Source organism: Panthera leo, chromosome B1, assembly GCF_018350215.1.
Source record: "Panthera leo isolate Ple1 chromosome B1, P.leo_Ple1_pat1.1, whole genome shotgun sequence".
Classification (NCBI taxonomy): domain Eukaryota; kingdom Metazoa; phylum Chordata; class Mammalia; order Carnivora; family Felidae; genus Panthera; species Panthera leo.
In genome coordinates this window covers 114,976,971-115,001,032 of record NC_056682.1, presented here as the reverse complement: position 1 = coordinate 115,001,032, position 24,062 = coordinate 114,976,971, and the positions used below count along the sequence as shown (strand labels likewise).

The following is a 24,062-nucleotide window of genomic DNA, read 5'->3' as shown; positions in this document are numbered from 1 at the left end:
GAAGCTGCAGGTCACAACCAACAAGGAATTGGTCAAATTTTATTTCCAAGGCTGAATTCTTAAATCACAAAACTGTATTCTCTCTTAAGCTTGTTCCTTGGCTTAAGCCAAAACATCTAAATATCTAAGCTTTTAACTTTTTTCTTACTCAAATTTCTGTAACGGCTGTATGAGTAGCTCATTGGAATTAGCCCACAACATGTCGAAAATCAAATTTCTATTTCTGCACCTACGTAGAACACTTATATATACATGCCCCTAGATCACACAAGATAACACTAACCACACTGAAGATGAAAGTCTTGTAGGGCAAACTCTGGGCAGCCAGGCAGTGAATCCAGACATGTTGACATTAACTCCTCTTGCTTGAAGCGGCTGGTTTTTCTTGGGGAACTGATTGCACAGCAAGGCCCCAGTATGCTTACTTTTAACAGATGCCTATGTTCTTTTAGGCAATTGGAGTGGTTGTGCTGCTGGGGAGAACAAACACTTTTCAAAGAGGATAAGCCAGAGCTGTTGTGAGGAATGCAGTGAGGGAGCTCATATTCTAATTCATTTCAGTGCAGAGAAGACAGATAATTACAGATGCTCAGTGCTGGTGCAGGTCTGGGAGATAGAGGTCCGTGATGAAATTTTCCATGTTTCATATTTCCTCAAATCTAGGCCCTCAATTCTGGTGCCATTTTCCTTGGGAACTTGGGGAAGCAGGAAGTCAGGATAAGAAGGAGGCTTCAATCTTAACACACCCCTGCTTAGTCACTCCTCAAGTACATATCTTTAGGGAAGCCAGCTTTTACCTCAGTCCAGAAAACACTCGCTCGGAGTTAAGTGGGCAGGATGTTCCTTGTGCCATTTTTATATAATTATATTCAAGACAATAATGTGTGGATCAGGGAATGGAATCCAGCAGAAATATAACCCAAGAGGTTTGCAGGCCCTCCAAGAAATATACCACACACAGAAAAGGAGCCCAGTGGCCAAATACTTCCTTACTTTGTGAGCCAACCAACCCCTGGATACATATGTGCTAATAAAAATAGACCATGTGTAAGAACCATGACTTCCGAATTTTTCTTGATAAAGTATCTGAATGCTGACTTCCAAGAGACAGACATAATTGCTCCCCTCTTAGATGAAAATAAAACTCAAATATGTGGTCTGGATTACCAGAGTAGAACAGAGAATTGACAGATTTAAAACATTATTTTTGCCAAGATGATTGCACTTTCTTTTCCTCCTTTCTTTAAAAAGGAGTATTTTTCCATTCTCTTTTCCAGCTGATGGATAGATAAAAAAAAAATGGCACTGAGATTTCCAAGACCACTTGGCAGGAGAGGTTGAATGTAAAAAGGTTGAATGTTTTAAAGATTGGTTTGGGCTCATTTTTATGGACTGGGAAGAGGAAAAATTAAATTTGTGTGTATCAGATTTTTTGATTAAAGATACACAAACCAACATGTGAACTAGTGGAAATCATTGGGTGCTTCTATTTTCTTCCCCATTTCTCTGCAACACACAAGTGGGTGGCCAATCCCAAGGGCCCAGGGGCATAGAATTACGTTTTCATCATGTCTCTCTTTGGCAGGCTGGAGGCCAGGGGGTACAGTGGGGACCAGATTCAGGAAAGGACAATTACAGATAGAATAGAAATCTACTTTTTAGAACACATTTCATCCTAACGCTATTCATCGTAACTTCTTTTCTTCATGATCTCATCTTGATTTTAGGAGTATAAAGGACAAGTTTCCTAAGTGCCAAGTTTTTAAAGATGTTTTTCTTCTGTATTTTTAACTCTTAAATACACAGCTGACAGTAAAAATCATCTTGAAATTTAGCAGTATCAAGATTTTTATATGAAATACACATTTTCCTCACATGCTTATGTTATGATCAGGGAGCTTGATCGCAAACAAGAGAAACTCCAGATAATTTTGGTAGCAAAGAAATTTATAGGAAGACTATTGGGTATCTTAGAGAATTGATGGAAAATGCAAGAGAATGAGGCTCAGAAAATGGTATGGAATGAAATGAAGCTGATGTGGAGGACTGACCCAAGGTCACACCACTGGAATGTTGTAGACGGGATACTACTTCTGCACAGGAGACCCCATCCCCACGGGCTCCACTTCCACTTGACATCACAGTCCCCAGAATCTCAACTCTACCGCTGCCACCATGAATCCGTGATTCGTTTTGTCTCTATATCTTTGCATCACTTCCTACACATTTTCAACACTTTAGGTAGGAGTTTCTAAATTAGCTGAGGTGCTATGTTATACCTTAGCTGTTTGCAGTTGGAGAGGGAAAATCTATGGTGTCCTTCAACCTATGTAGACTTATATAAAGGAGTTCTCCCTTAAAAAAGAGATCTAGAAAATGTGGCACCAAAATAATACCAACCGTCACTTCTAATTGTTCCCGTAAACATATCCATCCATATAACTCTCTACGTCACCTAATGAATATTTTTATTCAGTATTCACGAGTGAATAAATCTATCCACTAGAAAATATCTACTCATAGCCTCCATTTTTGTCTATTTACCAACTTTCTCACTGATTCCCTCCATAATCCAATTTTTCTATTTTTGCATTTTTCCTTCTATCTCTTTGCCTAGTGATATTTTATTCTCATTTACCTTAATGACAATACACTATCTCCATGTATACTCTGCCATCTCATTTTAATGCTAAATTTTTAAAGAGTAGATCATGATTATTTCACAGAAAGTATGCTTGCAAATCAAAAATGCTGGCATCTCAACCAAAATTGTATACCCAGCTCCTAAATAAACATCTCCACTTGAATAGTCTACTTGAGGATATCCTACAAAAGCAAACTGGATACGATGCCCCCTCCCCAAATGGACCATCATCTCCCTAGCTCTATGGCTAGTACCACCACCTTAGGGTGTTTAAGAATATTAGAGATATTTGGGGAATCTGGTTGAATTCTTGGACAGGATGCATTATCATTTTTCCATTTAAAAATTCACTATGAAAAACAGGAGCTAATTATTAGATTCAAGGAATGGAAAGATGCCTGTATTTTCCCTCCTCCATCAGAAACTTTTCACAAGAAGGAAAGGTTAAGTGTAAACAAAACAAAAAATATCATATAAATAAGAAGCCAAAAAGTTTAATGTTATTGAATAGATCGAAAGTTCATTCAGGGCTTACACAGATCATAAGAATAGATTATAACAGCTAAGAGATCAATAGCTTCCTGGAAGGAAGGAAGGAAGCAGTTTATATTTTTGAATGTAGAAAAAGAAAACCTAATTGCTACAGATGTCTTGTAAAATTCCCCAAACGAAGTCTAGCCAAGTTTATTGTTTAGTGGACTTTTTCTTTTTCCAAGGGATGAAAAATGAGATTCAATGTGTATACTATTGGTTACAACTAATGTAACAGCTTGAAAAAATCATAAGACAGAAGCATAAATATAAAAAGACAAGATTTTAAAATTGCACTGTAAGAATATTAACTATAATAAGTGGAAAAGATACATTAAAACCAGCAATGTATTACACTAGTTCAAAACAAAACTCGTAAGGCAGACCAAAACTGACGCTAGTTAAGGAAAGTGGTCTGTGTTGAGGAAGTGTGTCCAGACAGACACCACCACAAAGAAATGCCAACAGGAACTACGTGGTCCCCTCGTTACTCAGTTAAGTGTCAAAGGTAGAGTGACAGGGTCAACAGCTTAAGCTTTCTCCAAGGATTTGTAGTATTCCATCAGCACAGTCCAGGCTTTGGGAGCCATAAAGCCTTCCGGAGGTTTCTGGCCTTCTCGGGCAAGTTTGCGCATTCGTGTTCCTGAGATAAATTCAAAGTCTTCATGGCTGAAACAGAAAAAAAAAAAAAAAAAAAAAAAGAAAGAAAGAAAGAAAGAAATTACATCCCATTTCTAGAATCTTAGGGATAGTGAAACTTAAAAATTTTTTTTTCATGTTTATTTAATTTTTTTGAGAGTGAGGGAGACAGTGTAAGCAGGGGAAGAGCAGAGAGAGAGAGAGAATCCAAAGCAGGCTCCAGTCTCTGAGCTGTCAGCGCAGAGCCCAATACAGGGCTTGAACCCACAAACCTCAAGAATGACCTGAGCCAAAAAGTCAGACTCTCAACTGATGAACCACCCAGGCGCCCCAGTAACAGTGCAATTTTAAAAAGCATTTCTTCTTCTGTTCATGGTAGATAAGCTTAATGGAAACAAAAAGATCTGGATAAAACACAGTACTGTACTTGTAAATGAATGCTCAATCTGATTTCAAATCTGTCATTGAACAAAAACCACCATACTATCAAAATACCCATTTTTAGAACTAGGAAACAAATTTTAATTGAAATATCTACTGAGATCACTGTAGATTCACATGAAATTGTAAGATATAATACAGCAAGCTCTCATCTATCCTTTATCCAGTTTTCCCCAATGGTAGCATCTTGCCAAACTATAGCATAATATCACAATCAGGTTATCAGTATGAATACAATTTACCAATCTTATTCAGATTTCCCCAGTTTTACTTGTACTCAATTCTCTGTGTATTTAGTTCTGTACAATTAAAAAAAATTTTTTTAATGTTTTTATTTATTTTTGAGAGAGAGACAGACAGAGCATGAGCAGGGGAGGGGCAGAGAGAGGGGGAGACACAGAATCCGAAGCAAGCTCCAGGCTCCAAGCTGTCAGCACAGAGCCTGACACGGAGCTTGAACTCACGGACTGTGAGATCATGACTTGAGCCAAAGTCGGATGCTCAACCAACTGAGGCACCCAGGCACCCCTAGTTCTGTACAATTTTATCATATATGTAGGTTCACGTATCCACCACAGTCAACATGCATTAACAGTTCCAAAACCTTGAAGATCCCTTGGGGTGTCCTTTTATAGCCATACCCATCTCCCTCCCTCACTTCCTCTTCCTCAGCCCATGGGAACTACTAATTTAGAACTAGAAATTAAAAACAAACAAACAGGGGCACCCGGGTGGTTCAGTCGGTTGAACGTCCGACTTCGGCCCAGGTCATGATCTCACAGTTCGTGAGTTTGAGCCCCGCGTCGGGCTCTGTGCTGACAGCTCGGAGCCGGGAGCCTGCTTCAGATTCTGTGTCTTCCTCTCTCTCTGCCCCATCCCCACTCGTGCTCTATCTCTCTCTGTCTTAAAAATAAATAAAACATTTAAAAAAAATGAAAAACAAACAAACAAAAAAACCCATTAAATCCAATTTAGTTATGCAGGCAGAAAACTCTTTAGGAAGTCTGACTCTGAAAGGTTAAATGTATACTGGAACATTAAAAGAAAACTAATTTTTTAATAGCAAAAACAGGTAAGTAGCAATAAATGATACTCTTCCACGGATACCACCAAAGTATTGTTGGTTTTTCTCATCTTCTTATATTCAAAAACACACAAAGGCCCTTAAACCATTAAGCACTGAGCATGTATGGCTATGGCACAGACTGTCCACTAGTAATTTTATCCTCTTCCCCCAAACAAAAAGAACCAACCTAGATAGCAGACCAGGACCCAGCAAGAGCTCTGGATCACTCGGGCCACCAGATCACAGGCTATGTTTGCTCCTAGCTAACAGCTGTATGTTCCCTCCCACTTCATTATTTGTGGAACATAAATCATAAACTGCCACGTGCTTCTAGAGAGATGCCAAGTATATTTTCTAACTAATAATTACACTTCTAGGAACCTATGTTAAGGAAAAAATCAGATGCACACAACATCTATGCACAACATCTTTATGTTATGCATAAAGATAGCTAAGTGGAAGTTGTTTTAGGATAGTAAAATACTGTAAGTGACCTGAAGGTTAAAGTTTCTAAATAAATTATGGTTTAGCCCTGAGTAAAAGAATCAGGACACAAAACTTTCTATGCAATACAACTACAATTCTGTTAAAAATACAGAGGGTGTGGAGAGAAGGCTATTAACAAATATACCCAAGGGGCGCCTGGGTGGCTCCGTAAGCTGTCCAACTGTTGATTTCAGCTCAGGTCATGATCTTAGCTGTGAGCTTGAGTCCTGTGTTTGGCTCTGCACTGAGTGTGGAGGCTGCTTCCGATTCTCTTTCTCCCTCCTCCTCTGCCCCTTCCCCACTCAAGCTCTTGCTCTCTCTCTCAAAGGGGGGAAGGGGGGAAGGAGGGAAGGAACAAAGGAACAAAGGAACAAAGGAAGGAGAAATATATGCAAACTGTTTTGTTTTGGAGAGAGAGACAGAGAAAGAGAGCTCCAGCAGAGGAGTGGAGCAGAGGGGAAGGGGGGAAGACAGAGGGAGGGAGAGCGAGGGAGGGAGAGCGAGGGAGAGCGAGGGAGGGAGAGCGAGAGAGGGAGGGAAGGAGGGAGAGAATATCTTAAGTAGGTTCCATGCTCAGTGCAGAGCCCAACGCAGAACTTAATCCCATGACCCTGGGATCACGACCTGAACTGAAATCAAGAGTCAAAAGTTCAACCAACTGAACCACCCAGGCGCCCCTACCCAAATGTTACAGTGGTTATCTCCATACAGTATTACCACAGTGCTATTAATTTTGCTCATGTTTTCTGTAGTTTTCTAAAAATGATTTTTATCAATTATCAAAATCAAAAAAATATCAAGTATCAATAATTTTATAATGAGTTAAAAGTTTATATAAAATAATCTCCAGCCATTTGATTTTAAGTAATTTTTAAAAATTTAACCTTAAATTAACCTGAAACCTCAAATACTGCCCCTGATGAAAGCAGATAAATAAGGTCCTGCTATACCATTATGCTTCCTATACTGGTCTCAAAGTAGTTACAATGGCTATTAACTCACTTATGTACCAGGCATTATCAGTAAAGAGTGTATCTGGATGGTGCTAGCTACACAGAACACGTTCAAAACTATTTCTAATTAGGAACTCAATAAATATTTGGTGAAATATAAAAGAATGCAAAAGTGTATGCATAGAAAAATTTTACTGGTTCAATATAGAACGGTGCATATCTGGTCTTAAATGAGTCACTACTCTTCATCTTCTGGCAAAAAAAAGGGAAATGTGGGATTTCTGATTGCTGTGGTTAATTTAAGCTACTTGTATATTCCCTTTTATCTAGTTGTTCCCACTAGAAATTTCTCCATAACTTTCACAACGATCTCTTCCATAATCATCTGCACATCTACCTTCTCTCTGACCTTGCTCACCTCCACTTCAGGCAGGGGAACCCACATACACCTTCCTATCCTGGCTCACTGTCTACCTATGAGCCCTCAGATTATGGACTCCAGACCAAGAAAGAAATACTGTGATTTCCTCATGATCCAAACTGTGCATTGGTTTCTGGTCTCTCCTGCTTTTCTGATTCTGTCTGCGTGCTCAATGACCCCACTGCCCACTGGGCTTCTAAACCTTGGAACTGGTTTTATCACCACCAGGCTCTGTGCACCTCTTTCATTTGGCCTGGCTCTATGCCTGATCACAATTGTTAGTTCCTAAGATCAACATGACTCTTGGTCCTGAATCTAGTTTTACCTCTTAGGATTTGCTGCTGGCCCCAGTTCTGGCCTTTCCAACTCCAGAGTGAGATACTCAGACTTTAGTGATTGCCCCAACCCCCTTTGAAACATATCTAAGAATTTTATTGTGGAATATTATACATATAGGACATCAATACAAAATAGTATGACTCAGGCATCTGGGTGGCTCAGTCGGTTGAGTGTCTGACTTTGGCTCAGGTCATGATCTCGCGGTCCGTGAGTTTGAGCCCTGCATCGTGCTCTGTGCTGACAGCCCAGAGCCTGGAGCCTGCTTCGGATTCTGTATCTCCTTCTCTACCTCTTGCCCAATCACATTCTCTCTCTCTCTCTCACTCTCAAAAATAAACATTAAAAAAAAAAAAACAAAAAACAACCATTCAAAATAGTGTGACTCATTTCATCAGTCATAGGAAAAGCATCTCTAACTATTAGGCAGAAAGGCACTACTTGAATTCAGGCATGCAACATCTTCCCCTAGTCACCCTGTGTGCTCTACCTATTCCCTCAACTACAAGAAAGACAGGAAGATATACCTATGCATTCAACTCAATATATAAACAGCTCTCATCTGCTTAGGTAAAACATATTTTAAATGTCTATATAAATTTTCAGAGATGATCAATAAAAATGAAAGGCTAACAGACATTGCTTAAAAGATGGATTCAAACTAGTTTAAACTTAGGGGTCTCTCTCACTTCTATCATCTGTTCAATGTGTCAGACAAGTCAGATCTACTATAATAAACTGGCCCATGCAGATGGGCTGGTTACCACAGGGAAATAAGCCAACCCCTTTCTCTCATACACATGACAACCTGAGGGGAGAAAAGAAATTGACTGCATGTGAGATGGGCCTAGACAAGAAGCAAGACTGGGAGAAAAGATTCCAAAAAATTCAGTAAGGTTGGGGTTAGAAACATAATTTGTAAATTTACCAACACTAAAATGAAGACTGTGTTAGAGAAAACAGGTAAGTTCTCCAAAAAAAGATGACTCAGCAAAAGGAAAAGCATTTGTCAAAGGAGTAGGAAGAAAAGCAAGATGATCTGGAGGTCACAGGAGAAGAGAAATCCTAATGTGTTAAGGCCACAGAGAGGCTGAGAAAAGGACCATGAGGGGAAAAAAATAACTACTGGATTTACAAATTGGAATTTAAATCTTCTTAACCGAAGAGTTTTAGTAGATGGCGAAGGAAAGAGATGTGGTGGTAAACTGGCAGAGATACAGAGTGGAAAAAGAGATGAGATTTTTTTTTTTGTTTAAAGGAAATGGGAGGTTTCAGCAAGTGTATAGGTGGAAGAAAATAAACGGCAAGACTGAGGAAAGGAAGGAAGATGAAAGCCAGGAGAAAAATGAAACATGAAGAAGAAAAGTCTGACATGAAGAACACAGAAGTGGGGCTTTGACACGGAGGAGCAGCAGGAGTGAAGGAAGGTAGAAACAGGGATGGTTTGGGGTGAGAAAAAGACGAGGCAGTTAATGCAGCACACTCCCAACCTTCTCAATAAAGACGTTGAGACTGCCCTCAAGGAGAACAAGAAGCTGTGTGGGAATGGATTAATAATAGAATCCATCAACACTACGGACTTTCTCTCCAGGCCAGCCAGGTTCCACCTGAGGTCAGAGAGGAAGCCAAGAGGGTGGAGGGGTCCAGAGAGCTTTCCAATTGTATCTAAACATCCTCACTCCAATCTGATGTAAAATCAGTTAGTTTAGCTAGAATCTACCCAACAAAACACTGGTTGAATGTTGCAGGTCCTCAGAAGGTTCACTGATCAGCTCCCTATATAAGCTTCACTAAGGAAAATTATGACCCTGGAGATTTATGGCCATGTAAATCTTAAACTTTGATTTCAACAAAGGAAAGCTTGTGTCCCATGCATAAAGTGCTTGCTCGTGATGGCAGTGAGAACGAAGTGAGAGCACAGCTTTCTGGATGACTGTCTTGACTATTTGATTAAAGGAAAAACGCCAGACCAATTACAGCCCTTTCTTTCCCCTAGAATGCCAAACTGTCTGGAATCCAGAAGTCTGCTTGCATTCTTTCTGAAATTGCATTTTAAAACCAAGGTCCCTGGGTACCTCTTTTCCTGACTCTATTTCACACTCCATCTGCCCCGCATGCCACAAGCATTTCTTCATCACATGAAATGGGAGTTTCTGTTCCCACATGGTGGCGGTTCCACTCCACCCTGGCTACAGAAAACACATTTATTTTCCTCTGCCTCATACTTGTACTGTCACATAAGGATTTTACTTTTTATAAGAAGTCAGGTGCAAGGACTTCGTACAAGAGTCACATTATCTAGAATCAAATCATATTTTTCACAATTCATCTTTAATTAGACATGATCTTACAGAAATAACTGAGTCAAGTAAAAACTCAGGCATTTGGGGAATAATCTAAATTTAGCTCTCAACTTTACCTGGGAGTAATCAGGAATCTGCCACAACAGAAAGGCTACCAAATAAATGACCCTGAGGGCTTTCACTCAAAGCAATTCTAATAAGCCATCTAATTACACTAGTTAACCAATCTCCCATGGTGCCTGGAAAAACAACAACAACAACAACAACAACACACACACACACACACACAACTATGTTTGATTTTTTTTTTCCTTCTCAAAACCACTTGGTCATAGCTTCTTACAGTCCACATCTCTTAAAGAAAGAAAAGGGATGGAATGGCAGGGAGAAGGAAAAACACGCCATCTAGCAAGCTATGCGGGACCCTGTGGACCAGCATCCTGTCCCACGTGGGATATACTAACTACATGTGGCCAGCATCTTGACTAACTCCGAAGTACAATGACTCTTGGCCACTTGTTGAAGATTTTAAATCTTTACAACCATCTGCTGTCTCTTAGTCCACATATGTGGTCATCAGAGCCACCAGCAGCATGAGTTGTTCAAATGGACAAGAGCTGGGGTCAACAGATGGCCCATCAAGTGTACCTTTTGAGGGTTCGTTATTCAATTAGCATGGGCTTTGTAAAAAAAAGGTAACTAGATGATAAGCAAGCAGAGGAGCAAAGGGGAATTTCTTCTCTGATAGAACTAAAAATCATAGTGGTAACTTCTAAGTGAATCAAATGAACTATTTGGGGTCTAACTTTTCATCCAACTTGAAAGAAGCTCATATATGACACTATGTAGATCAAAACTAAAAATTCTTAGGCGTGAGGTCAAAAAGTCATCTCTCCAAAACCAGATAAACAGTTATTTATGGATTTCTTTCTCAGAACCAAAAAAACTACTGGCTGGCAATGTACATGACAAATTTAACAATGTTTAGTTTCAAACCAAAGACCAACTGAAATACACAAAAAATTCAACTATCTAGAACCTACCTAACCAAAATCCTTAATTCATCATACTTCCCTCCCAACACCCCAATCTTTTAAGTAAAAGCTAGAGAACAGTTCCTATCAAACACTCAGACAGGTAACAAATTTCTAGGGGTGCCTGGGCGGCTCAGTTGGTTAAGCATCTTGACATGGGCTCAGGTCATGATCTCACAGCTATGAGTTCAAGCCCTGTGTCAGGTTCTCCCTCTCAGCACAGAGCTCACTTCAGATCCTCTGTCTCCCTCCCTCTCTGTCCTTCCCCCACTCTCGTACACGCTTTCTCTCAAAAATAAACATTAAAAAAAACCAACAAATTTCAAGGACCGTCCTGAAGTGCACTGCAGTCAAGTCAATTTTCTTTACCAAAAAGGGTCATGAAGACTATAATCTACCACAGTGTAGACAAACAGAGGTTTTGAACTGAGTGCCAATGGACAGGTTTCAAAAGGATCCATAAATACCTTAATGGCCAAAATGGGGCTTCTGTGCTGGGAAAGAGCATATCAACTTTCACCTGGTTCTGAAAGAAGCCTCTGATTACTCAAGAGTGGATGGTGGATCTCAATTTTTTGAAAGCTAAACTCAGAAGCTCTCAGGTGCCCATCATCCAAATAAAATTGTCTGGTATGAGGTACATGGCTGAAATCCCATTGTATGAAAACTTCCTCTCAGCAGACTGTAGTGACCTCTTCTGAGCACACGCTGATGTCCCTGAGTGCTGCTCTCTGTATACAGCCTGTTTAGTTGCAGTAGGTTATAGAGACCGAAATAATACATTTTCAAAGGGTTTTCAAAATTAGTAACTCAAGCAGCTTAAGCATCCATGAGTTAACCAGAAAATTAGGTAAACCCAGGACACTGCTAGATGGCAAGGACACTGCTTTGACTACATTAAATAATTTCCTTTATATCTTTCACCAGGATTTCTTCATCTTGTTATTTGCTTTCTACTTTTAAGAAACATGTGAGTATCCTCATTTACTTAGAAACCAGGATATCTGTTACTCTCAAAACATCTAGATCAGCTCCAAATACAAAAGTAAAAAGAAGTCGCTGGAGTAAAAAACAAAAACAAAAACAAACCCATATTTTTGACTTGTGACTAATGACAAAATAATTAAAAAGAAAATAAGTACCTAAACATGCCAATATTGTTACAAACCTGTGATTCTCAAGACAGGTGATTTTGCAACCTCACTTCCTCCTCCCCAGGGCACACATTCTAGAATGCCCCGGATGGCATCCCCTTCCCAACCAATTATCTGGTCCCAATGTCAATAATGCCAAGGTTGAGAAAGCCTGTCTGCTAAATGGCATGTTGTTAAGAAAGAAATTGATTTGACATTGTTATACTAAGTAAATCCCAGTCGTACCCCAAAAAGGGCAGAAAGCATAAGAAAAATGAGGAGACCCCAAAAGTCACGGGAAAAAAGCAAAGCAGAGAGAAAACAAAAAATCAAGACATCAGACATGATGATTTGTGGCTCTTTCCTCCTGGAACTCTTTGCAGTAAGACCAGTGACAACACGGCACAGCTCCACAGTCTGAGGGGAGATCACGACCAGGTCTCAGTAGAGCAGCATTTGAAAGTACAGATATGGAAAAACTCTGCTCCATGTGTGCGAGACAACGGGGTAGAAGGGGTGGGACCAGATATGACAAGCAGATGCTACCTGCCTTCGGTGATACCTAAGGACACAAGTTGTGTGAGGAAGCCTCTCAGCCAGTCTTGTTCCGCAGCACGGAGGGAACCTTCCCAAGCTTCCTCACTCGGCCCTATGCTGCACACACACCATTGGGACTTGTGGCACAGTACGGTATCAGAACGAACAAAAGAATGTATACAGAGAGCTTACAATAAATACATGCTTACATGAGCTTAACATGGAAAGATGCTCATGAAAAGTAAATAATTAAAAGCAGGGTAAAAAAAAAAAACTATTATAAACTCAACTGTGTTAAATCAATGTACAGAAAAAGAATAAAACTCAAAGCACACACATAAAATAGGTGACTGCCTGAGTGTTATTTTTCTTTTAAATGTTTCCATAATGATTTTATTGGTTGACCACTGGGAGAATGCATCCTATTCATCTGTTACCCCAAATTGCATCAAAATCAGGGTACCCCACTCACCCAGAAAGAAGGAACTTTCTAGGAACAAAGGTGTATGACTAAGGCCTATTTTCCTTCCACCAGGCTGGAGTGTTAAGATCACCTTGGATTGCTCTCTGGGGAGACCCAGATTATTCTCCCCTAAGCTCTGTGGGAACTCTTTCCCAAGAACTGTCTCATTTGCTCTTTCTACTTTTCCCCTATCACATATGTCCGTTTATCTCATACGAGTAGTCAAAACTGGTCAGGGCTCTGAGGTGGAGGGAAGGAGCAGATCTTTGGCCTTCTTTGGTTCAACGCTTCTTTGGCGTCCTTGGCATTAAAAAAATAAGTCTTCCATATAGTCTATTCCAGCACAATAGAGTTGTGATTGGGACCTTTATATTGGTTACCCTCCCCCCCACCAATGTCTTCTCTCTTTCAGATGTTGTAACTGATTTAAAAAGGCAGGACAGGAGTACTACTGGGTTTTATAATGAAAATACCACAACATCTCCTTAGGATGTCCTATCTATTATTCCTAATATTAACCTCCAGAGAAAAAAGTTACTTTTATTTTACTTCTAGAAAACTTAACTTTCTCACTTCTCTAGAATGTCTGCAAAAGAGGGGTCTATGAAAGAATGAAGACAAATAATGTTACTACCACTATAGGTCATTTGTATGGCAAAATAGTGAAATTACCTGGGTCTAACCTAAATTATTGGAGCCCTTTAAAAGCAAAGACTTTTCTCAAATAATAGAAGGGAAAGTCAGGGAGATTTGGAGTGGGAGAAGGATTCACCATGAAGGAGATTCTGTTGGTGGGATGGAGGTGTCTAGAAGAAAGGATCTAAAATGGCTTCTAGGATCAGAGAGCAATCCTTAGCCAACAGCCAGCAAGAAAATGGGGACCTCAGCCCCACAACTGCAAGGAACTGAATTCTGCCAACAAGGGTCACCTTGGAAATGGATTCTTTCCAGAACTTTCAAATGAGAGCCCAGCCTGGGCAGAGAATCCAATGCAGTCCACCCAGACTTCCAACCCAAAAAACTGAGACAGTAAGGATTGTTTTAAGCCACTAAATTTGTAGTCATGTGTTAGCACTAGAAAACTAACACAATTAGCAACTTGGAAATAATGAAGTATAGCTTTAAAAGTCATTGCACAGAAACCACTAGAAAAGATGAGCTTTCCTGTGGAAAGCACATAAAAGAAGGGAAAGCTATACGAAAAAGTGTCTATAATTAGAATATTTTTTAAATGACACTAACAGTATGTGAATTAATATCAACTTCAACATTAAAGCTATGAAAGCACTCTACTGATAATGTGGAAATAACCAGACTGGAACATTTTCATCCACCTGTCCCTTCATATACCCATTTCCACAAGGCACTCTCACTCATGTATGCTCTTTTTGTTAAGTTGCCATTTCAATAATCTGAACCATAACTTTGAATTTTTTTACCCAAATACTAAGAAGATCTGCATAAAGGAGAAAACATTACAAATAACTGAGAATTCTAAAAGTTTGTAATATCTGAAAGAACGGAGTTCAGTCTTGTAGTCCTAAAACTAAATTTCCTTGAGTCACTATTATAGCAAATACGAGCCTACTTGAGCTTCCTAAGTATAAACAGATGATTTTTATCATAATTCCTATCAATATCTTACTTGAAATCTTCATAAAGTTTGTTTTTGTTCTCCCTAAGCCTTGTCTTACACTAGTATTTAATTAAATCAAAAGCTGCAAAATCATTAATTACATAAAAGCTGGCATTGAATAACATCCATTAATCAAACATAAGACAACCTCATATGTGCATAATTAATAACTGTGTTTTCTCACTACATCAAAGACTATCGCCTTTCCACAAAATTTTAATCACTTTCCAACATGTTCCCATCAACTTAATTATATGTGAACACAAATATAAAAAATCAGAAAACTAAGGCAGTTTTAAGGCTTCCCAAGTTACAATTTATTAAGATTTGGTAAACTCAAAAAAATTCCAAGAAAATGAGCCACTCATGCAACTAATATAGAATTCATCACTGGAAAATCTTATGAGAACTGATGTAATTATTTAGCTTTTGAATGATTAAAAGAGAGACTTAAAGCAATACTACACAGATTTAACAAAACGTGAAAGTTATCAAGGGCTTCCCCCAGCACGTCTGTCAACTACATACAGATGGGTTCTAGGTCCTGCGGGTGATTAAATCACCTGATCATGCATGCAAAGAAACCACAGTAATGAAACATCAGTAAAGGAGAAGTGAAAAAGAAAAGCCCAACTCTATTTAGTTTTGTTTCCTTAACTCACGGACATGGAAACTCACCTAAGTTTTAACCATGTGGCCACGGGCAGAACGATTCTATTTCTCTCTCCTCACTCTGTAAGTGACTGTTAACTTTCAGAACAAGATTATGTTCATAACATCTTGTACACAAACTAAACAAACAACTGCATGCTGGATCAGAAGTAAAGGGTTTCCCAGCCCAGCATTCTGTCTCTGACACTGTATGTTTTACAAATATGTAGAAAGCAATGCTACCCTCCATGAGTCACACTGAAGGGTCTGCAGCTGGGGAGCTTACAAAAGAACTGCTGGGGTGTAGGCCTCTCCCCGAAATAAGTAAATTAGAATCTCTAATGGAGGCACTAGATAATTTTAACCACAAAAAGACAGGACTGTATTGGAAACTTTTTACTTTCCTTAACATTTAATTTATATTTTCAGTTTCAATCACCTTTTGTGGCAATATAGTTCAAGGTTTACTCAAATTGTTTTTATTTTTTTAATTCTTTTTTTAAATTTTTTTGCCAGCACAGAGCCTGATGTGGGGCTAGAACCCACAAACCATGAGATCATGACCTGAGCCAAAATCAAGAGTTGAATGCTTAACCGACTCAGCCACCCAGGTGCCCCTTTACTTAAAATTCTCTTGTTAAAGCTTCTGAGGCATCCCTTTGGAAGAGAAGAGCCCATTTGCAACTCTCAGCACACCCCTCTTATAGATGCCCTGTTTGTGAGACAGTGACATTGCTCTGTGTGCACATACATTATGTAAGTGTATGTACACATGCATACATATATAAATAGACATACAAACAACATACACAGGCCTATATATTTTTAGGCCAAAACAAAACATGCCACGATTTAAAACTATTTCTATGTGTTGGCAAATCCTGATCTTTTATAAAAGTAAAAATGGTCTGGATTATTGCAAATTCTTCTCTTGGTTTGGTTCAGAAGTATACTAGAATCTGGACCACATTTCAGATTTTCAGAATAATAGTCTAGAATAGCTCCTGTCTTGAATTCCACACCTAGGCCCCAAAGTGTACTTAGGAGTTCTTTTACACTTGCCTGTATCAGTTATATAAGCCCTTTCTGTTCACTGACTCATAAAATTTTCCTGCATTTTAGCTCCAGTTCATCACTCAGAAAAGCCTATCATCTAAAATTATGCATTTTTTTCTCCAGCAGTATTCATGCCTTAAGTGAAAAGCCAATAAATCTCTCAAACTCTACTGTAAATAGCAGTATTTCTTTACCCAATTTACCATTTATCACAAAGAAATTAAATGACACCAAACTTCATGTCACTTTTAGAGACAAGAGAATGTTTTGATCTTTAAAAGGTTTCTTTTTCTTTCTTGTCCATCCCCATTATTACAAAATGGGCTACACCAAATGAGGACACAGGGTGAGGATCAGGGTTCTCTGTTCCTGAACACAGAATTAACTATAAAGTATCATGGAAAAAAGGATGAGCACTCTCAGATTAAAGGTTATTAGACCATGAACAATTTTCAATTAGTACCTATTAGTAGAGATAAATGTAAGAAAACAAATAAAAAAGTACTTCTCCATTCTACTTGCACATGAATTGTAATTTGTACTAAAAAAGCATCAATCAACAAAACAAGTATCTGCTAAAAATGTAAAAATAACTAGATGCTACAGATCATGGAAAGAACTACAGATTTTGAACTAAGATGGAATCAACTCATCTACCGCCATCACTTTAGAGATGAAGAAACAAGGCTAGTCACACAGCAAAGAAAGAGCTAGAACCCATAACTTCCTATTCTAGAGCCCTAACGTGTCACTCTAAATTTAGAATATACTAACAATTGGGGCGCCTGGGTGACTCCGTCAGTTCAGCATCCGACTTCGGCTCAGGTCATGATCTCATGGTTTGTGGGTTCGAGCCCCATGTCAGGGTCTATGCTGACAGTTCAGAGCCTGCAGCCTGCTTTGAATTCTGTGTCTCCCTCTCTCTCTGTCCCTCCCTCACTTGTGCTCTCTGTCTCTCAAAAATAAATAAATGTTTAAAAATAAATTTAGAATGTACTAACAATTGTTATTATATATAAATAAAAATTAATACAATTTTTCATTGAAGGGACACAGATACATGTTCAACACTACCAATAATTTGTACTAAAAGCTTGTTAGTGTTTTGCTCCTCCTAAGATCTTTGAAGAAAGAAGTTACACTCTTCGTGGTCAAGAGCAAAGGCTCTGTAGTCACACTGCTTGGGTTCAACTGCTGGGCTGCCATTTACTGCTCTGGGCCTTATAAAAGTTATTCGAACTTTGTATGCCTCAGCTTACTACTAATTTATAAAATCGGGATAATAGCACCATAGGATTGTTGTAGGGATTAGTTTAATGCCTATAAAGCAATTAGGACAGTGCCTATCACATAAGTGATTGCATAGTTATTAAATTCTCTCAATGCTAAGATTTTTGGGGCTTACCAGAGTAATCATCTCTACTACATGCTCCATAACATACAGTAGATATGGCAGAAATAGTCATGTCAATACTGACCTTATGCACTCTACAACAAAAAAACTGAACCACTACATGCCATTTATATATGAACCAGGAAGCATGAAACCAGATTCAATTTTTACTTCTACTTCTAACTGCTGGAATACTGAGAAATTAGTTTCCTTGGTTTGGCCTTTCTCTGAAATGTGTACAACAAAGTTTGTACAACAAAGTGAAGTTATTATAAAACTGAGACAATACTTTAAAGCCCTGGGAGCAGCTTAGAGCACAAGGCGTTTCATAGATTTGTGACAATAAAACTTACTGTTCAGAGTCATAGTAGTCCATACGCTTCTTTTTCTTGTTGTAGGCTGCAACTCGAAAGGGAACTATTTCCAAGGTGATGAGCCCAGGGGCCATTGTCAGCACTTTGGCACCATGAGTTGGCTCATAAAGATCCTTCCCTGTTTCTGGATGAGGCATGCCAGCGGGGTCTCGTCCGACAATGTAAAAATTGGCTCCTGCAACCATCCGTGCTCTGCAATGCCACTGGACCTAGAATAAAAGTTTTCATACTTGAAACTATGCTTTTATGCCCATACTTAGAAGGAGTAAATGGGTAATAAATGTGTGCATACAGATGGTCCCAAACTTACAGTCCCTGACTTTATGATGGTTCAAAAGTAATATGCATGCAGTAGAAACCACACCTTTAACTTTGAATTCTGATCTTTCCCCAGGCTGGCGATAGGCAGTAGGATCATCTCTCAGGATGCTGGGCTCACCAGCCACCAGTAGGCCATGCAATCAACCCACACACTTACCTGTACCCATAGAACCATTCTGTTTTTCACTTTCAGTACAGCATTCAATAAATTATATGAGAGAGTCAACACTTCATTATAAAATAGGCTCTGTGTTAGATGATTTTGCCCAACTGTGCTCATGTAAGTGTTCTGAGCACATTTAAAGTAGGATGGGCTAACCTAGGATGTTCAGTAGGTTAGGTGTATTAATTGCATTTTTGACTTAATGGTATTTTCAACTTATGGGTTTATCAGGACATAACACCATCGTAAGTTGGGGAGGACTTGGACTACTTATACAATCAATAACAGCAGGAAACTCAACAAATTTAAATATTGTCATCTTGGGAAGCCAGAAACAAAATTGGCAAGCCCTCCCCGCAAAATCTCAAAGCATGAATGTGTACAGACGTTTATGTACATGTATTTGTAAATATTTTTGACTTAAGAAACAAGTAAATGTATATGCATATATATGTACGATTTTAAAAACCACTACCTGCCATTTATATATAGTTTAAAACCTAATCTATTGCAAGTCAGGGTAGCGGTTGAACCTTCGAGGGAAGAAACTGGAAGGGGCTTCTGGGATAATGATAATTTTTTTTCCCAGTTTTACTGAGTATAATTGACAAATAAAATGGTATATATTTAAAGCATTCAACATGATTTGATATACATATATACTGCCAAATACTGACCACAACCAAGTTAATGGACACATCTATCACCTCGGAGAGTGTGTGTGATGAAAACAATTAAGATATACTCTCATCAAATTTCATATATACAGTATAGTATTATCAACTATAGTCACTGAGCTGTATATTCCAAATTCAGAGCTTGTAAGGTACACACTCTTCTTTGTTACACTTGAATAGGTTTTTAAAAAGCTACTGGATTTCAATTACATGAATACATACTTACATAAACTGGTACTGAGAAACCCTACAGCCAAGTGACTACTACCGAAGATGCTAGGTAAGAATAATAGCAAGGGTTGGTTGTGACCACACAGCCATGCTGCATCCAAAACCAGCTCCAAAGCTCTGATGCATTCACAGTAGTGCTTGTTTAAAAACAAAATTAGTTTAACACCCAGAAACATGGAACTTTAGAAGCTAAAGTAATTTTAAAAACCATTTTAGCCATGTAAGAGATCATCATTCTCACTAACATTTGAAGAAATGAGCGCCCAAAGGTTAAGTGACTTATCAAGAAAGTGCAGAGGAAACCCAGTCTAGAAATCTGTTCTCAGCTCCTGGGCACTTGAGTGGCTCAGCTGGTTGAGTGTCTGACTCCTGGTTTTGGCTCAGGTCACGAACTCACAGTTGTGGATTGATCAAGACCTGCGTCGAGCTCCATGCTGGGTGTGGAGGTGCTTGGGATTCTTTCTGCCCCCTCCCTCTGCCTGTCTCCCACATGCACACGCGCACACACACACGCACACACTCTCTCATAAACAAACAAACAAACAAACAAGAAAAAGAAAAAGAAAAAGGGAAAGAAAAAAGAAATCTGGCCTCGGCTCCCTTTCAGTGTTAGGCTCCACTACTTAAAGATTTACAAAACCATTTCTGCTCTATCTGAAAATAAGATAAAAATGATGACCACCCACACATCATTGTCCTTTGATCTCTAAATACTTTGATACCAAGACATATTTTTATTGAAACAGTTTAGAAAGTGCAATAGCACAAGGACAATCCCAGACCCCGTACCTGAAATGATCACCCTGAGGAGTTCCAGCTTTTTAAGCTTACTGATATTTACCTCTGTGTTTCTAAGGTTTCATTTTTAAGTAATCTCTACACCCAACACTGGGCTCTAACTCCTAACCCCGAGATCAAGAGTTGCATGCTCCAAGCCAGCCAGGAGCCCCTACCTCTGTGTTTCTAAATGGCATGTGTATACTGCTGATCTATTTAATTTTAGATATTATATTACTTCTATGTTATTTCTATTTCCTACTGTGATGATGCTTGACTCACTCCATTGTCCTTATTCCCTACCCCATTTATCCAATAAATATGGTGATATCATCACTGTTGGTGAAATTCATTTGTAAAATGGTAATTAGAACTGTATTTATCTCAGACTTTTTAAGAAAAGTAATATGGGGAAATGTAAAAACTTAGAATAGTACCTGGTATAAAGTACACAGTAAATGTCACCCATTATCATCTTTATTTCATCCCCCTCCTTGTACAACTGTTTGTTTTTCCTATAGTAAAAACTGTCTTGATTTTTTTTCACTCACTTATTTTCCCAACTACCTGTATTTCTATGTACCTTATACTATCCTTCCTGAGCACACAGTTTAAAATAACCCTCAGTATATCTTGCAGTGTGGCCATGTGGCAGAGATTTGGTCCAAAAAATAAGAGCCAGGGTACCTGGGTGGCTCAGTCGGTTAAGCGTCTGGCTCTTGATTTCAGCTCAGGTCATGATCTCATAGTTCTTGAGTTCAAGACCTACATCGGGCTCTGCGCTGAGAATGCAGAGCTTACTTGGGATTCTCTCTCCCTCTCTCTCTCTCTCAAAAGATATAAACTTAAAAACAACAACAACAACAACAACAACAACAACCAAGAGACCCAGAGTGATGTGTACCACTTCCAAACAAGGACCATTGAAAAGCTGCCTGCGCACTATTCTAGTTCTCTTTCCCCATATGCTAGCTAAATAAAGAGGACCCCAAGGTCCTATATCTCTTCTACTATTCAGCATTACTACTGTTTGCAACAAGCTGCAATAGTTCTGTACGAACAAGATGACAAAACACAACAATAAAAGACTTGTGTTCCTCATAGACACCACCTCTTCCTCCAACCACCCTGATTCAGTCCTTCATGAAAATACTGCTCACTCCTCTCTGCCCCTTCACTGTAGACGCGACTAGTTCAGACTCAGAATTTTTATCAAAGGGTCAGTCAGAATCAAATCATCAATGAACCATTTTGCAACTTCAGTTAAATGGAAAATCATTTCAGCCTCATGCAAATTAGCTACTGCTTACAGAGTTAAATTAAAAGACCAATCTACATTCTCTGAATTTAGGTGAACTTACTTTGCTCATTAAATGTTTATGTCTAGATACTTGAATCATTCAGGTACCAAATGGTTTATGAACAAGGAATGTATAGCTTAATTTTAATATGTAAGGAAGCTCAGATCATTTAATCCAACCCCCTCTGCCCTTTTAAAAGGAGAGGAAACCAAACCCAGAAAAATCAGTACCTTACTGAATCACAAAGCATATTGGTGGCAGTGGCCAGTTCTAATTTTGTCTTATAAAATAACCAGAAAATTGAATTGCCTCTTCGAGTTCTTCTAGAGGTTAAATGAGTAAATTAAATGTAAATACAACAAGCATGGACAGAGTCAACACTGTCCTGCAAATAACCTGAATGATTTCAATTTATATTCTAGTGAATGGTTTCCCAATGAGAATACTTTTAGCATTATAACAACCAGGAATGAGCAAATCACATGTAACACTTCCAAGAATGACTGGTGTGAATCAATTTACAACCCACCGAAAAGGTACAATATTTTTCAGTCAAGAGAATCCAAGTCCGCCCACAGCCATCCTATATCCGGTTTAGGAACACAGGCTTTAGAATCAGGCTGTCCTAGATTTAAACCATAGTTTTGCCTCTTAACGATGCAATGTCCTTAGTTGATTTCCTAATAGAAGCCTCAATTTCCATTTATAAAAATGAGAGGGTCGCTGGGGGACTCAGTTAGTTAAGCGTCTGACTTGGGCTCAGGTCACGATCTCACTCATGAGTGAAAGCCCCGCACTGGCCCCTGTGCTGACAGCTCAGAGCCTGGAGCCTGCTTCAGATTCTGTGTCTCCCTCACCCTCTCTGCCCCTTCCCCATTCACGCTATCTCAAAAAAAAAAAAAAAAAAAAAAAGTATAAAAATGGGAAAGATAATGTTTAACACATAAATTGATGGGAGATTTGAAAGCACTCAAGATAGCACCTGACCCTCAACAAAGGACAATTGCAAACACCGCTGCTAACTATTACTCTGTGAAACAGTCCATGACAATCGCAGTTGCATTTAATTGCTTCCTAGCCAGTTTCTAAAGAAAATTCATTTGCTCTCTGACAAAGAGGACATGCTGCCTAGAAGGTGGTCACTAAAACCCAGTGAGAGCTGCCTGGGTCTCTCTCCAGCACACCGAGGTCAAAGTGTATTATTGTGTTCTTATGCTCAGTGGCAAGCAGTTTGGAATACTGAATGCATACCGAAGAAGGAATATAAGATGAGGTCTACAGGTTTCCTACAGAGCCTTCTAAGGATCCATAAATGGCCAACCTAACAGCAAATGACTTATTTTCTGCTTTACTTGCATCTGTGTGCCAAACACAGATTGGCTTTTTTCCTGATTACAAAAGTAATTTAACTCCCATGTGGCAAATAGTGCTGGTTGCCTATACAATAACTGATTTCTCTTTGCCCTTATCTATTTCTTGATGACAAAAACCTCACTCTAGAAGATGAAAACGCCAGGCCCTTCCTTGCCATACAGCGTGGGCATCTGAGCATATAATGCAACCTCTGGGGAAGTCTGCTGGAAGACTTCTGAAAAACTTTTTCCAAATAAAATCCTCAACTCTTACCTGAAAATATCTTTACTTCATCTTTATTTTTGTTTGAATACAGAATCCTATAGATTAACAGGCTTTCTGTTTTTCTCTTAAAGACGTCACTGCATTGTTTCTACTTCGTATTGCTCCTGAGAAGTCAGACCTCTTTGCCCCCATCACTTTGCTTTTAAGGCTCCTCTTTATATCATTAATTTTCAGCAGGTTGACTGCTTGTGCCTAAGTGTGGTTTTCTTTGGATTTATCCTTTCTAAGATTTATTAGGCTTCTTGAATTTGTAGGCTGATGTTTTCCATCAATTTTGGAAAACTTTTAACCATTTTTTCAAAAACCTTTTCTGCCACAGGCACCCAGGTGGCTCAGTCGGTTAAGCATCTGGACTCTTGATCTCGGCTAGGTCTTGATCTCAGAGTGAGGTCCAGCCCAGCAGTGGGCATGAAGCCTACTTTAAACAACAACAACAACAACAACAACAACAACAACAACACGAAAAAACCTCACACCTTTTCTGCCACATTTTTTTTCTCTCTCTCCTCTTTTCAGAACTCCAGTTACACATTTGTAAGATGGCTGGATACTGCCCACAAGTCACAGAGGCTCTGCTCATTTTTTTTCCCCATCTAATTCCCTTTTTCTTTTCTCAGGTAACTTTGAGTGACTTCTAGCTCATTGACCTTTTATTCTGCCACCTCTAGTCTGCATTTAACTCCATACAACAAATGTTTTCATTTCATATCTACTTCAGTCTTTGAATTTCCATTTGATTCTTTTTTTTTATAGTTTCCTTTTTTTTTTTTTTGAGATTTCTTATCCATTAGACCATATTTGCTTTAAGAAGTTTTAATGCTCTTAACTGCTAATTCTTACATCAGCATCATCTCAAG

At 39.0% G+C, this 24,062-nt stretch overlaps 1 protein-coding gene across 2 annotated transcripts in view; it reads right to left on the bottom strand.

Moving 5' to 3' along the window:
- Positions 1-3,122: 3,122 nt before the first annotated feature.
- Positions 3,123-24,062, bottom strand: part of PAPSS1 (3'-phosphoadenosine 5'-phosphosulfate synthase 1) — a 101,976-nt gene continuing 81,036 nt past the window's right edge. For both annotated transcript variants that reach the window (XM_042935745.1, XM_042935746.1), the window contains exons 11-12: positions 18,077-18,306; positions 3,123-3,844 (exon numbers count right to left, since the gene is read on the bottom strand). In XM_042935745.1, the coding sequence (XP_042791679.1) occupies positions 3,706-3,844; positions 18,077-18,306 (369 nt within the window). In that variant the 3' untranslated portion in view covers positions 3,123-3,705. The remainder of the gene's footprint in view (positions 3,845-18,076; positions 18,307-24,062) is intronic.